This window comes from Micropterus dolomieu, linkage group LG23 (assembly GCF_021292245.1).
Source record: "Micropterus dolomieu isolate WLL.071019.BEF.003 ecotype Adirondacks linkage group LG23, ASM2129224v1, whole genome shotgun sequence".
Lineage (NCBI taxonomy): Eukaryota > Metazoa > Chordata > Actinopteri > Centrarchiformes > Centrarchidae > Micropterus > Micropterus dolomieu.
Genome location: NC_060172.1, coordinates 24,948,248 through 24,961,597, shown reverse-complemented (window position 1 = coordinate 24,961,597; position 13,350 = coordinate 24,948,248). Strand labels below are relative to the sequence as shown.

The 13,350-nt window shown below is 41.6% G+C and overlaps 1 protein-coding gene across 1 annotated transcript in view; it reads left to right on the top strand.

Moving 5' to 3' along the window:
- The window catches only part of LOC123963259 (connector enhancer of kinase suppressor of ras 2-like), a 30,359-nt gene that overhangs the window by 15,072 nt on the left and 1,937 nt on the right, over positions 1-13,350 (top strand). Inside the window, exons 9-19 of the mRNA XM_046039966.1 lie at positions 4,340-4,473; positions 5,090-5,292; positions 5,491-5,580; positions 6,500-6,690; positions 6,796-6,856; positions 6,974-7,152; positions 7,235-7,308; positions 8,670-8,741; positions 8,959-9,026; positions 9,954-10,066; positions 10,141-10,621. Coding sequence (XP_045895922.1) covers positions 4,340-4,473; positions 5,090-5,292; positions 5,491-5,580; positions 6,500-6,690; positions 6,796-6,856; positions 6,974-7,152; positions 7,235-7,308; positions 8,670-8,741; positions 8,959-9,026; positions 9,954-10,066; positions 10,141-10,621 — 1,666 coding nt within the window. The remainder of the gene's footprint in view (positions 1-4,339; positions 4,474-5,089; positions 5,293-5,490; positions 5,581-6,499; positions 6,691-6,795; positions 6,857-6,973; positions 7,153-7,234; positions 7,309-8,669; positions 8,742-8,958; positions 9,027-9,953; positions 10,067-10,140; positions 10,622-13,350) is intronic.

The window sequence follows — 13,350 nt, the reverse complement described above, 5'->3', positions numbered from 1 at the left end:
ATGACTCTCACTGAGGTGTGAATGTGAGTGTGTATGGTTGTTTGTCTCTATGTGTCAGCCCTGTGATGAACTGGCTGCCTGTCTAGGGTCCACCACGTCCCCTCCCAGTGTCAGCTGGGATTAGCTCCAGCCCCACTGTGGTTTTAGATAATGGATGGTTTGGTGACCTCACATTATCCTCGTTTCTGCCCATCTTCAACCTGAGCAGAGCACAAATCAGAAAAAATAAACTGGCCTTTCACAGGTTTTTGCCGAGAGACAAAACCGCACAAATGGCCTGTTGCATGTACAGTGTACAAAACATAGTATAAATTCAGTGGAAATGAAAGCAAAAACTTCCAGTGGTGCACAATTTAAATATAGCACCCTTTTGTCTAAAATAATTGCTACTTGTGTGTGCAACAGCAAGACGTATGATAATTACACAGCTCAAGTCAGGTTCATTTCAGTCAGTCAACTCACCCGCTGAATGTAGCCATTTTTTCTGGAGAATAAGCACAAATACAGAGTTGATTTTGTTGTCAAGACTCTTTCATCTCACTGTGACGAGTAGTTTAAAGGCTGAGCAGGGAGGTGTCAGTGCATGCTCCTCATGGGGAACCAAAAGAAAAATACACTGCATCCCAACAGACATTTTGTTTGTGGCAGATGTTTTAACCTGTCATAGCAGGAATAGCACTGGTGTATTTAATTACATTAATGATGGCTCAGTAAGCCATGCATGCACAACATCAGGGTCCTGGAACTGAAACACCATGATATATGTTATTAATTACACCTATGCATTTCATAAAGCATTTTGCTTTCTTTTATAGATTGACTGGTGCCAGCTTTTCAAAGTTGCAGCTTGATTGATGTCTGTCGGCACATGTCTTGTATCATCAAATGTTAGTACAAAACAGTAATGGGCATTAAACTCTTGTATACTAGTTGGATAAACTGTATAAAGTGAAAAGTATTGTGTTGTTACAAAGTTCACAAGTGGATGCTGGGGAGGTGGTGGTGAAGGAAAGATGCCAAAATGAGCAGCAGCTGAATGACAGCTTAAGTGGGTGATGGCAATATGTAAAGTCACTTGTCATGTCTGCTGAGCCAAAACTGCACTGTCACTCATAATGACTGCCAAGACAAGGTTAAATACTGTTAATACATTTAATTTAGTTTATCAAAGAACAAATTCGTGGTGGTTGGTTGTTCGTGAACATCCTGAGCATCCTGTGTGTGTGTGAGGTGGGGGGGGTACTGCAGTGAAACTGAACTACATGTGTCTGTGGTGACCCAGGATTTCTTTCACCATCTCTTCTCACAAGAAGATAAGCAACCAGAGGGGAAAGGTAATGAAAGGGTCTTAACAGAAAAGTAAGGGAAAAGATTTTCGGCCCTAAAGGCAATAGAACAAACGTCAAAGTTTAAAAAAAACAAGACTAAGGAAAGAAGAGACGCTTGAAACATTTCAGGGATTTATAATTAAGGCAGCTGGGAGAGGTCCAGCAGTATCACACAGACCAAAGTTCACTGGATTTGAGCGTCCTTTTCCATGAAAGCAGATGTAAGAATGGCTGCTTAGGCAAATGAGTTACATCAACCAAAGTAAATGAATGAAGGAAATATCCACAGCAAAAGCTGCCTTGTGATTAACTTTGACACACACATGTAGAATAAGCAAAATAAATCTCATATAATGTGGTGCTATTGAGCACAAGATTGAAAGGCTATAAAAACAACAGCATGCAGAAATAAATAACTCCAGGGACCAGTGATAGATTCAATTTCAGGTGCAGGAATGGTCAATAAATAGGGAAGCCTTCAAACACATAAACAAGGTGCATGCAGGACAGTAAATTTTTACACTGGAGTGTTACAAGAATCCCCTTAAGGAAACAAAACAAAAAGAAGAAACCGGTGGCAAGATATTTTTTAAGAAACACCTTGAAGCAGAAAGGCAGAGCAGTAGATATTTAAAAAAAAGCTAAAAACGTGGGGTTTCACTGCTTTAAATGAACAGTTCTTTTGGCCAGACACAGCAAAACAATCTTTTTTATCATGGAATAAAGCAGGTTTGAATGATAAAAGTTTCTGTTTCAGCCTGTCTGTCTCTTTAATGTACTTTCTGTGTGAAGAATGTCTGTGTAGTGGCAGTCAATGTGAAAAAATGGGTTGGAAAGGAACAAAGTGATTGCTAGGTCAGTGCTTGAAAAATGCACGGTTTCTCAGGCTGCTTGGAATACGCACAATGTACTGAAATTCTGTGCAGCCAGCCAAGCAAGCGGGGATATTTTCTCCCCAAACTGGACCTGGCATATTTGGTTCAGCTGCAGACAGTGTTTCTCTGGGCAGGATGTTCTTTGTGCCAAATGTCATCAAAACTGGGTTAAAGTATTTACGAGGCATGCAGCTGTTTGCAGCACAAAACATCGGGGCTCACCACATCATGACAGCGTCCGCAGATTGATATCACAGGAGGAGTACAAGATGTCCTTTGACATCCAACTTTGCGTTAACATTCTCATCAACTTGAACCTCATAGGCTGCAGGCTGTGCTGCAGTTTCCAACCATCAGGATGCACGTGTATAATTAAAATAATGACCATAACATCACCTTGAATAGCATGCTTGCGTGGCAAGCTGAACTTTGTCATAAAGGAAACACATAACCTGGATGTACGTTGAGTCATGTGACTACCTGTGTGTTGAGGAAACGCATATCATGCTGTTGTTTGCTAGGTGGGCTGGCAACTGAAGAACTTGGTGAACTTGCTGCGGGGGGACCCTGCTGGTGTCACCCTGACTCTGAAGAAACGCCCACAGAGTACGCTCACCTCCACCCCTGCACTGCTCAAGAACATGCGATGGAAACCGTTGGCTCTGCAAGTACGATGACTGCTTTCATCCTCCATAGATATGTTTGTGCATGGCCGTTTGTGCGTAGATATCTATTTGTTTGTGTATATCTCTGTGCTTCTGTCTGCACTGACTGCACAGACTCCGGACACTAAAACGAACACCAAAATCCCTGTATCAGCCCATAAATAACCAAGTGAGGTTGAATTAAAGTATCACTTTTACAGCAGGATGTAGTTTAATACAAGAGCAATGAAAGAAACAACAGCTTTGTATGACTTATAATGTGTAAGCTTTACCAAATGTATTGTGCAAGTATTGCTTTTATTGCATCCACCTTCTTTCTGTACCACAACTTGCTACAAATTTGTCGAAGGTTCCAGCATCATTCATTCACAAGTTAATATTTCAGCCCTTAGTGGCATCTGTTGTCCTAGTTCGGCCAAACCATTATTAGGATTGTGTGCCTGAGCCAGAATGGGTGGAAATAAGAGGGATGCTTATTAATGTAGCCCAGCCTTTCTTTGAGTACCAGGCCAGAGAAAAGAATGCCCCCCCCCCTCCCCCGAGGCCCTGAAGCGCAGTCCTGCTCAGCTTCCTCCCTCTTCACATTGCATCCTCATACTTCTTCTTCTCCTCCTAAATCGAATTTTCTCTCCTGCTGGCATTTTTAAGGAAAGAAAAAGGAACATGTTACGTTAAAAGGAAACTGTTATGTTTTCTACTAAAATTAAGAGTGTCAAGGTAGTCAGCTAAGTTATTGAAGAGCACATTGTGCTGTGGAAGCCCTGCAGTAGTTCTGACACACATAATGGTTTTGGACACATCTCCCGATAATACATCTCTGATATTAGTCAGCTGCGAGTTATGCAACATATTAGCATAGTTTGAGCAGTGACAAATTAGTATTCTGTTGTTGAAAGGATTTCAGTTCAGCACTCCGAAGAGTTTTTTGGAAGTCTGTGTTTTATCACTGCAAAACAGGACTCAACTGTGATTGGATCGCATGATGTTGATGATGTCATGTTGATGATTTTGCAGCCTCTTATTTTTTAGACAGTAAATGTGACAAGTGGGTAATTAAAATGATACTACACACATCTTGTTATAAAGTTAATAGATAAACAAGGAGCAATCTAGCTCCCATGTACTTACTGTGTTTAACAGACTATGTAGGCTATGACCAGAATTTCCTTGACCTGAATGAGAGAGATGACTAGACTGCACACCGACCCGTCTTCCTCTGTGCGCCACTTAGAACTGGAGCATCAGAGACATAACAGTATAGCTGCTCATTTCACGGTTGAGATGCTCAGCAGCGTAGTCTGAACCGAACAAATGGTCCCTGACTGACTAACTGACTGAACTGCTGCAAACTCCAAATTTTCAATGTGTCAATCCCTGTAACTGTTCCTCTCTCTCTCTTGCTCTCTGTCCGCCTGTCTCTCTCTCTCTCTTTCACACACGCCACATTACACACACGCTCACTCACACACAGCCAATCTTCCCTCAGAGCCCCACCAGCAGTGTCGCCACGCCCACCAGCACTTTAAGTACGCCATCTAGGAGGAGTAGCTGTGCCCTGCAGGACCTCTACATCCCCCCTCCTCCACCAGAACCCTACACCCCCAGGTGAACACACACATGAAAACACATAGAAGTTTACACATAGTGCTTGCTTTACCAAATATTTTTTTATTAAAACTTATAAAAGAAACATACAAGGTTGATGTGATAGTAAGAAAATAAATGCATATATATAAATAAATAATATGATAATCCAAATATATATAAAAGCAAATATTATATATATGGCTTTTCAAGTGTTTTATGAGGAGGGAAGCCCGTTCAGCACATTTGTTACGCATGGCTGTAGAGTCTTAGTCACCGTAAAGTAAAAGACTAAAACTATAACTTCAAGGAGAAGTACCAACTGGCAATAAGTATTTTCTAAGTAGCCAGGGCCTGATATAGCTTATTCCTCTGTGCCATAGAGCTCCATTGTTGTCGAAATACATCAGTGAGTCACAGACTGGCTGAAGTGAGAGAGTATTGAGAGACGGACTTATGCATTGTTGGTCTTTTCATGGAACAAATTTTTTTTTCCTTCTCGTTTTTGACAGTTTACATGCTGATGAAGTTTTCACTCTACAATACACTCTGATGGTGGCGACTCTTCTTCTTTTCTCTCATACTAGCCCAGTTATTAACTGGCATTAAAATTACTACCTGCTTTCCGTTACTGCAGAGATGACAAGGGAAGTCTGCCGGGTGACGATCCTCAAGCGGACGTCCATGTCGCCGAGGGATCCGAGTCACCAAACTCCTACCTGGACCAGGAGTGTCGGGGGCGATTTCCTCTGGTGGAGGAAGATTCTATACTGTACTGTTACGAGTATGACCAGAACCAAGAGGTGTCCTCAGTCCGCAGGGGGAGCACTCCCACCTATGGTAAGACCTTGGCCTCCTCTGAAGACTTGCTGCTGCAGTCGTGAGAGCCAGGAGCTCAAAGCCCTGCGAGTGTGACGTATGTGTGGTCTTGAATTGTTTTTGTGATGTCTGTAGCTGTTTGATGTACGCTCGTGTGTATGTTTGGAGGGGGGCGGGGGGCTGTGTAATATTGACGTTCCCCGTGCCTCCTCGCTTCAGGCAGGCTCAGGCCCATCTCAATGCCGGTGGAATACAACTGGGTGGGAGACAACGAAGACCTGGCCAAGCTGAAGAGAGAGAGCAGGAGAGGTGAGTGGGAGGCAGTGGGAGAGAGAAAAAGAAAGGGAGGCAGAGAAAGGAGGGAGACAGAGAGGGACAGAGGGAGCTGAGGTGAGTGGGCGAATATCTCATAATATCCTCACCCTCTCAGATCTCCGAGCCAAGAAATAGAAGGATGAGCTGGCCTGTCAAAACTGATAACATGCTCGATATCAGTTTATGCCTCTATCTCCTCCATATGTTCATAATATATCACTGCTCCTTTTTTCCCCTCCATTCCGCTCTCCCTGTTCCTCTCTTCCTCTCTCTGTGCTTGCTCTGTCTGGATATAAACAGTGCTCTGTTGCTTTGGCAACTGTAGAAATATATCCAGAGATTTTCACATTTTGTTGGTGACTGTTGAGCTAGGTGGCAAATGGAGTGGGAGGAGACTGAATTACTTTATTTCAGTCTCAAAGAAAGATTTGAGTGATGTGTTTGTTTCCTCTGGGGATGGTGGTGATATGTTGCTCCTTTGGGCTTATCATAAAAAAAAGTGATGGTGCTATATTTATCTACAAGAGACAGTATTTGGAGAAGTATTTGGAGTTTTGATCGCTTCCTGCCTGACAACAGCCCTCCTCTGTAGATTTTTAATGCCTTTAAAATAGGTAGTCTTTTGAAATGTCAGCATTCACTGATTACAGAGAAAGAGATAGCTAAATCACAGGCAACTGGCTGGTCTTACAGTAGAATACAAAAAAGTTTGATCAGTGTTGAGACATTAACTGTTAGCAACTAATATGTGGTCCATAGTCTTACTTGACTAAGTTAAATGAGCTTACTGAAATTGTGCAGAATCTTAATATTCAGAACTGTACAGAGCATTGGGATGTAAATTATAGATTTTTAAAGTTTAATTTCGTAAAGTATGTGCAGTACTGAATTTGCCTCTGTTGTGTCCCGGCAGAGAATTCCCTGCTGCGCTTTGCGAGTGAAGATAAAGCCCCGGGGGAGGACTTCCTGCTAGGACGCAGCCTGAGTCAGAACAGGAGGAAAACTGAGCGAGGAGGCAGCCCCACTCATTACACACTCGTCCCCGCCCTCCAGATGGAAGTCTCCCTGTCCACATCCAGCTCTGACTCTGCCTCCCTGTACCATGTTAGTCCTTTGTGTCTGTGTAAATTCAAATATTTCACTGTAGAAGCAGGAGCATTTAGCTGCACTGGAATCCTCTGCATGTTGTCATTCTTTTTTACTTTGTAGGTGTTTGAACGATCCTCACTGCTGTCAAGGTCAAAGAAGAAGAGCAAAGGTAAGAGCATTTGTTTTTGGCGTTTACTTAAGCGCACACATGTACTCAAACCCAAACATGAGCAGGTGTTTCACCAGGAGTGTTTCTGACCCCCCCTGGTCTCTTCTGCTCCCCTGCTGGTGCCTTTAGCTGGAAGTCCCATGTCTTCAATCAGCAAGCGGCGGATTTCCTGCAGGGACTTGGGTCAGGGGGACTGTGAGGGCTGGCTGTGGAAAAAGAAGGATGCTAAAACCTATTTCTCACAGAAGTGGAAGAAGTACTGGTTCATCCTGAAAGACACGTGCCTCTATTGGTACATGAATGAGGAGGTGAATTTGGTGATTTTTACAGCATTAAGCCTCTATTTATTATGTGCCACTTTGATTTAAATCTCCTTTGGCTTCTTTACAGGATGAGAAGGCTGAGGGCTTTGTCAGCCTCCCAGAGTTCAAGATTGATCGTGCCACTGAATGCAGAAGGAAGTTGTGAGTATTGATTTTCACCTGAACACCAAGGATCAAGCTTCTTATTGCAGATTTGCATTACTTCCATAAAATCTGACAAAACAATATAGACATTTGTTGAATACAATCCACAAAGCCAACAGCAGAGACTTCATGTTGCATATTAAGATACAATCCTACAAATGTATTATCATGCAAAGGTAATCTTGAGCAAACTGATTCTTGGCAGAAAAAGAGGCATATATATTGAATAACAATTTACAGAGGATGCCTGACTTAAGAACAATATGCACTTCCAATTTCAACCAACAACATTTTAGTATGCTGTCAGGAGGACAGCGGATGCATACATGTATGGCTTAGTGTGTAGATCACATTTTATCAGTGCTATTTGAGCAGTATCTAGAGGGAGGGCAGATCATTTGTTGTGTATGAGGATGGAGAAGGTGTAGTAGGATGGTTGTAATTACCATAGATGAAAGAGTGAGACACTTCACTTGTGCTACATTTTAGGAAAAAGGTCTAAGATAAAGAGAGTGAAAGAACTTTTAAACAGGAGTAGTACATAACTACTTTCCCTGGCTGTATAGTTGTGGCCTGAAGGAGTTAATGGTGCCCTGTGGAGTTTTCTTCTAGACAAACTAAAGTTAGACATTTCCTTCCTTGTAAAACATTTGCAAAGCTGATTTTAAAAAAGTATTTTAAATCCAGCTTTGTTTACATCCTCTAGTCTTCTTTTTTTCTTGTTTTGCTGGTGCATTGCTGCATATCACGGCTTGTGGTGGTGTATCTTGCACGATACAAACAAACGCTACTAGAGGTAAAAAAAAAGTTAGAACATGGAAGGATGGTTAAAGGAAGCCTAATCTTTATGCTTTTAAACATTCAGTTTCAAGGAACCAGAGAACCTTCTTGCAAGTCCCACATAGGCAGTTCAATACAGTTCAAATAATGAATGTGCTACTTTATACTTTATGAATGTGTACTTTGTGGCAAATAGCTGTTAGCATTTGTGACAAGTCTGTTGTTCACTAATGATGCCAGCAAATTAGGACGTTTTGAAAAGTAATATGAGTGCACTGTGTTTCCTACTTATGGCTTAGCTTCATATATGTTCCTTACTCATGTTAATCAACTTCTGGAGGCAGGATTGTGTTTGCACACACGCTTAATGAAACAGACTCAGACTTTCGTACAGCTCCCAAAAATTAGCAGAACAGTTTATCTTGTGATGAAAAGTCATGCTGTTTTTGTGTCATTCTGAGTGACTGTATCTCTGCCAGTTTATCTCAGCAGTCTTCAGCATTCATATGTTTAGGTGTGCTATATGTCCCCTTTCCCGTGCTTACATGTGATTAAATATACTCTCGGCTCCCTTTCAGTGCTTTCAAGGCTTGCCATCCGAAGATAAAGACCTTCTACTTTGCCGCGGAAAATGTAGACGACATGTCCCGGTGAGTTAATGACGCTGTGATAGTCATGCTGTAAACTCCCTAAATCTCCCCCCCGCTGGCCGGAAATTGAATCCCCTATACTGGACTGCCCACTCTCCTTGAAACAGAGCAGTTTTTTAAGGGGATTGGTCAAACAGGGACACACACACACAAAAGCACAAGGTGTTTTACTGGATGTCAAGCTGCTGTGCGTCATGACTGTTATTCTCCCCCACAGGTGGCTGAGTCGTCTCAGCATGGCAGTGGCAGGCTACTCTGAGCAGGAGAAAATTCGCCGGGACCAAGGTGTGATTAGTCACAGACTCTGTTCATGGTGCTGAAAAGGATTCTTCATCTGTTGTTATAGGTCACTGGGCAGTTACATAAAACTGTTGACATTAAGCAGTAGCACATCACCTTACTTTTACACTGAAGAATCATGTAGCAATGACCAATGCAGGGATAATTATTTTCCCTTGTCGTCACTAGTTTCAAAGCAGTCATTTTCCATCACAGTGTTATTTAGGGATAGGAAATAAATATGCAATTGAATTGCTTAAATTATATCCTTGGATCATCTTGTGTGATTTGATGCAATAACCTGGAAAAACCTGATGGAGAGAATTTTATAAATGGATCTTATTTCTAGATCAGTGGCAGAGGCTTTTTTAACACCTCTTCCCGGTTTCACTTCACATCTGATTCAAGCATCTCCGCTTTGGCTGAAATGCTAATTTTAGGGGCTGAAGGCGTGCTTGTTATTTTCATATTCTGGTATTCTTTGGCTTCTTAAAAATGGACAGGAAATAATGTAACTAACCTTCGTGATATTTAGAGGAGCCTATGTAGAAGCCTTGCAAAGGTGGGTGGGTGAGATTAGGTTTGTCCTTGGTTTTATGAAGAGGGGGCTTCAGCCGTCACAGACAAGTTGCTAAATCAGATCCTTAACACCTCCAGAAGACTTAACAGGAAGCTCTCACATCTTAGATGCATACTTCTGCACACTCAACAGTAGTCAGACCTGGACTTGCATCACACCTACTCCACGCAGACACTGCAGCTACACCTTTCAAAACACTCATCCATAGGCATAGATCTTTCTGACCTGATGCAGTTCTGAAGATAAATCTATTTTAAACTGTACATGTTGATGACCAGGTTTAAAGTCTCATAAACAATGGTGAGCCTCAATTTAAACTGGTCTAAATGCTTTTTTTCTCTTAAATATGACAGATTACTGGAGTGAGAGCGATCATGAGGACATGGAGATGCCCCCGAGGCCCAAACAAGACAGTCCACCACCACCTTATGACACCTTTCCCAGAGCGTCCTCCGTGAGTCTGTCAGCCTGTAGTTTAATAGAAAGACACCACTCCAAGTAGAAAATGTTTTTACTCGCTAACCATCTGTTTTTGTTTAGGTGAGTCCCTACCTGGAACCGAAACGTGGCCATCTCTCCTCCTCCGACACATTCCAGTCCCGCTCCTCTCATGAGGAGTTCCACTCTGAGCCTCAGGACGGCAGCAGCAGCAACAACGGCGTCTCCCCCGGGCAAAAGACGAGCAGCCACCGAAATTCATGGCATGATCAGATGGAGAGCAGCACGAGGATGCACTATCTCCAGACATTTCCCGTGGAGGAGACCCTGCTGTCTGAGGACAGAGACCACCTGGCGATGGAGTACCGGAGGCAGTCTACCCTGCCTGCACAGCGCAGCCTGCTGCAAGAACAGTACAGAGCCCTGCCTCTGCCCCTCAGGGCCAGTATTGAGTCAGAAGGGGGAGGGAAACCACGCAGCTTCACGCTACCCAGAGACAGCGGGCTACATGCTATCCTGGCCGCCACCGCTGCTGATCAGAGAGAGCCCCAGCACTACCATCTGGACCGGGCCGGAGACACTGGTCAGATACACAGAATCTGTGTTTTGCATCTTTTCACATCTACCACAAGTATAGCCATTTCAGGCATACAGTGCAATACATTGGATCACACTAGAACTTAAACAATCAGTTAACTAATCAAATAGTTACTTGATAGTAAATTAATTGACAACAATTTTGATGATAAATTATACATTTTAGTTGTTTACCCAAAAAATCTGGTCATGGGGATTTTTTCTGACTATAGGAGACATTGATAACCATCAGAAAATGTATACAAATGATTTGCAACACACATAATGATGGGAGCTTTTATTTCTATTTTAGGCCAGAAATACGCTCACACTGCAAATTTTTGGGAGCTGTACGAAAGTTTCTGAGAAAACAAAGTCTAAACTTGGACAACTCTACTATCACTATGCCTTGTATTGAAACATAAGTGTGTAATATCCACTTTTATATAATCAACCTTGTTAAATAACATCTAGTTAAAAATCTATTCAGATGAACACATTTGAAACGTGATGTGCGGTGTCGGCGAAGGGGTGCTTGAGCTAATCTGACAGGGTTGTGAGGGAACCACTGCAGCAGCACATTAGAGATCACAGGTATCACACACTCAGCAATATAACTGAGATCATCCTGGAGTCACCAAATGTAGGCACCTCTCCTATTACATGCAGGTCAGTCTTTTCATCTGCATAGCATTGAGCAAGTGTGCTTACTTGTCGCCAGTTATTTTATTAAAGCTGTTAACGGGCAGTCAGAGCCAGCAAATGTCAGAGGTTGAATACTCTCTATTATTGCTTTATTGGACTGGATTTGAAGCCAGCCCATTTGCCGTCCCTCAAAGACCTCCAGGGCAATTGTCTAAGTGAGATGAAATTTAGTGTCTTATTTGATAGTGATTTATCTTGGCAGTCCATTCTCTCTCACACACACTCACGCTCACTCTTTCTCTTTTCTTTTCTCTCTCTGGCCCGATCGAGATGTCATTGTACCTCTCGGCAGTGTTTGAACGATGAAGCGAGGAGGAATCCTTTCAGCCCATGTTAATGTTGAATTCTGAAGAGGATAAAGAAACACGCCTAAGGGTCGCCTTCTTGTCCTCATTTATCTATCGCTGTACTGTTCACTCTCTCCACCACTGCCCGGAAAGACAAGAAAGAAACACAAAACAGGCGGCAAATAAAGCACGATACATTTCAAAGCACAGCCCCAAAGCTTCAGAAAGCACCACCCCACTTTCAAAACACAAAATAGAGTGATGACTAACAGATTCAGAGCTCTAATGTAGTGTTAGCATCATGCCAACAGAGGGCAGTGTATGTAAACAGTAGACATGGAGGTCCTGGTAGTTTATTAGAATGATTTGTTAGCTGTGCACCCAGCAGTGCAAGGCTGAGACCAATTTACCTTAAAGACAATATCATAAAGAAGAGATATACAACAGAATGATGTATTAAAAGGAAAAAAAGAAGAAACAGCAACATGCTGTCTGGTAGTCTGTGAATAAAACCATATAAACATTATCTGAGTAAACAGGAGAGCACACAGATTACTTTCGTATACTGCAAAAAAAGTGTTATAAGCAACACAAATAGTAGAAGGAAATATAGGGAAATAATACAGGGAAATATAAATATAGGGAATAATACTTCAGGCGTAAATTGAGCTTCCATGACTAAAACATGGGGAACTTTAATATGATATTTATGTATAATTTAACCTAAACGATGAACCTAAAATTCATCTTCTTTTAATTTTCTAACTAAAGGGTAACATAAATTACAAAAACACTTCCATTTGCAGTTAGTTTTGATTTTATTTGCTGAGGCTTTGAGATATCTTCAAGCTTTTGCAATAAGACTTATATATAACTAAATATTTCATTCCCATCTGTGTCACCTTAGCAAGCAGTGATATGCCACCAGTTGTAGAAGGTACATTTACTCAAGTACCGTACTTGTACATTGTACAAATGTACAAAAAATTTACAAATGTTACTTGAATTTTTCCATTTTATGCTATTTACTTTTACTTCACTACAATTCAGAGGGAAAGATTGTTTTTAACAGTTAAGATTTTGCACACAAAACATAAGAGCTTAAAAAACATGATCCATTGTTATAGATGAAACTACCAAACAGTGTATGAAATTAGAGTTTAAATGATTATTTGATTAATTGTTTGACAGAAATGTTCGACTATTTCAATAACTGGGTAATCAAATTAAGCTAAGAATTTCATGGTTCCAGCTTCTCAAAAGGGAGGATTATCTAAATTTGTGGTTTGACTGTTGGTCAGACGGAACAAGCAATTTGAAGGTGTCACTTTGGTTCCTGGTAGCTGTGACGGCATTTCTCATTATTTTTTGTTAAATTTTACAAACCAAACAATTAATCGATATGTAGAGAAATTAAACAGAATAATCCATGTAATCATATCAACCATATAATAATAATCTAATGATTTATGCCATTGCCATTTTTTGGCATTGATTATTACCTGCTTACACTGAGTACACTTGCATCATCTTGTCACAAGATCTCTGACGTAATTGCTGACGTAATCTGCACTCTGCGCATGCGTTGGCGTCTGTAGCCACCTGTCGGAAGCTCCGTCTTGAACCGGACTCTTATCCAGTTTTAATCCACTTTTTTCGTTACATTTTTTTTATATCCTTTTATTTAACTTAACTTTATTTAAGTTTTACGTGGGTTAAGGATTTTAGTCATCCGACATGGATT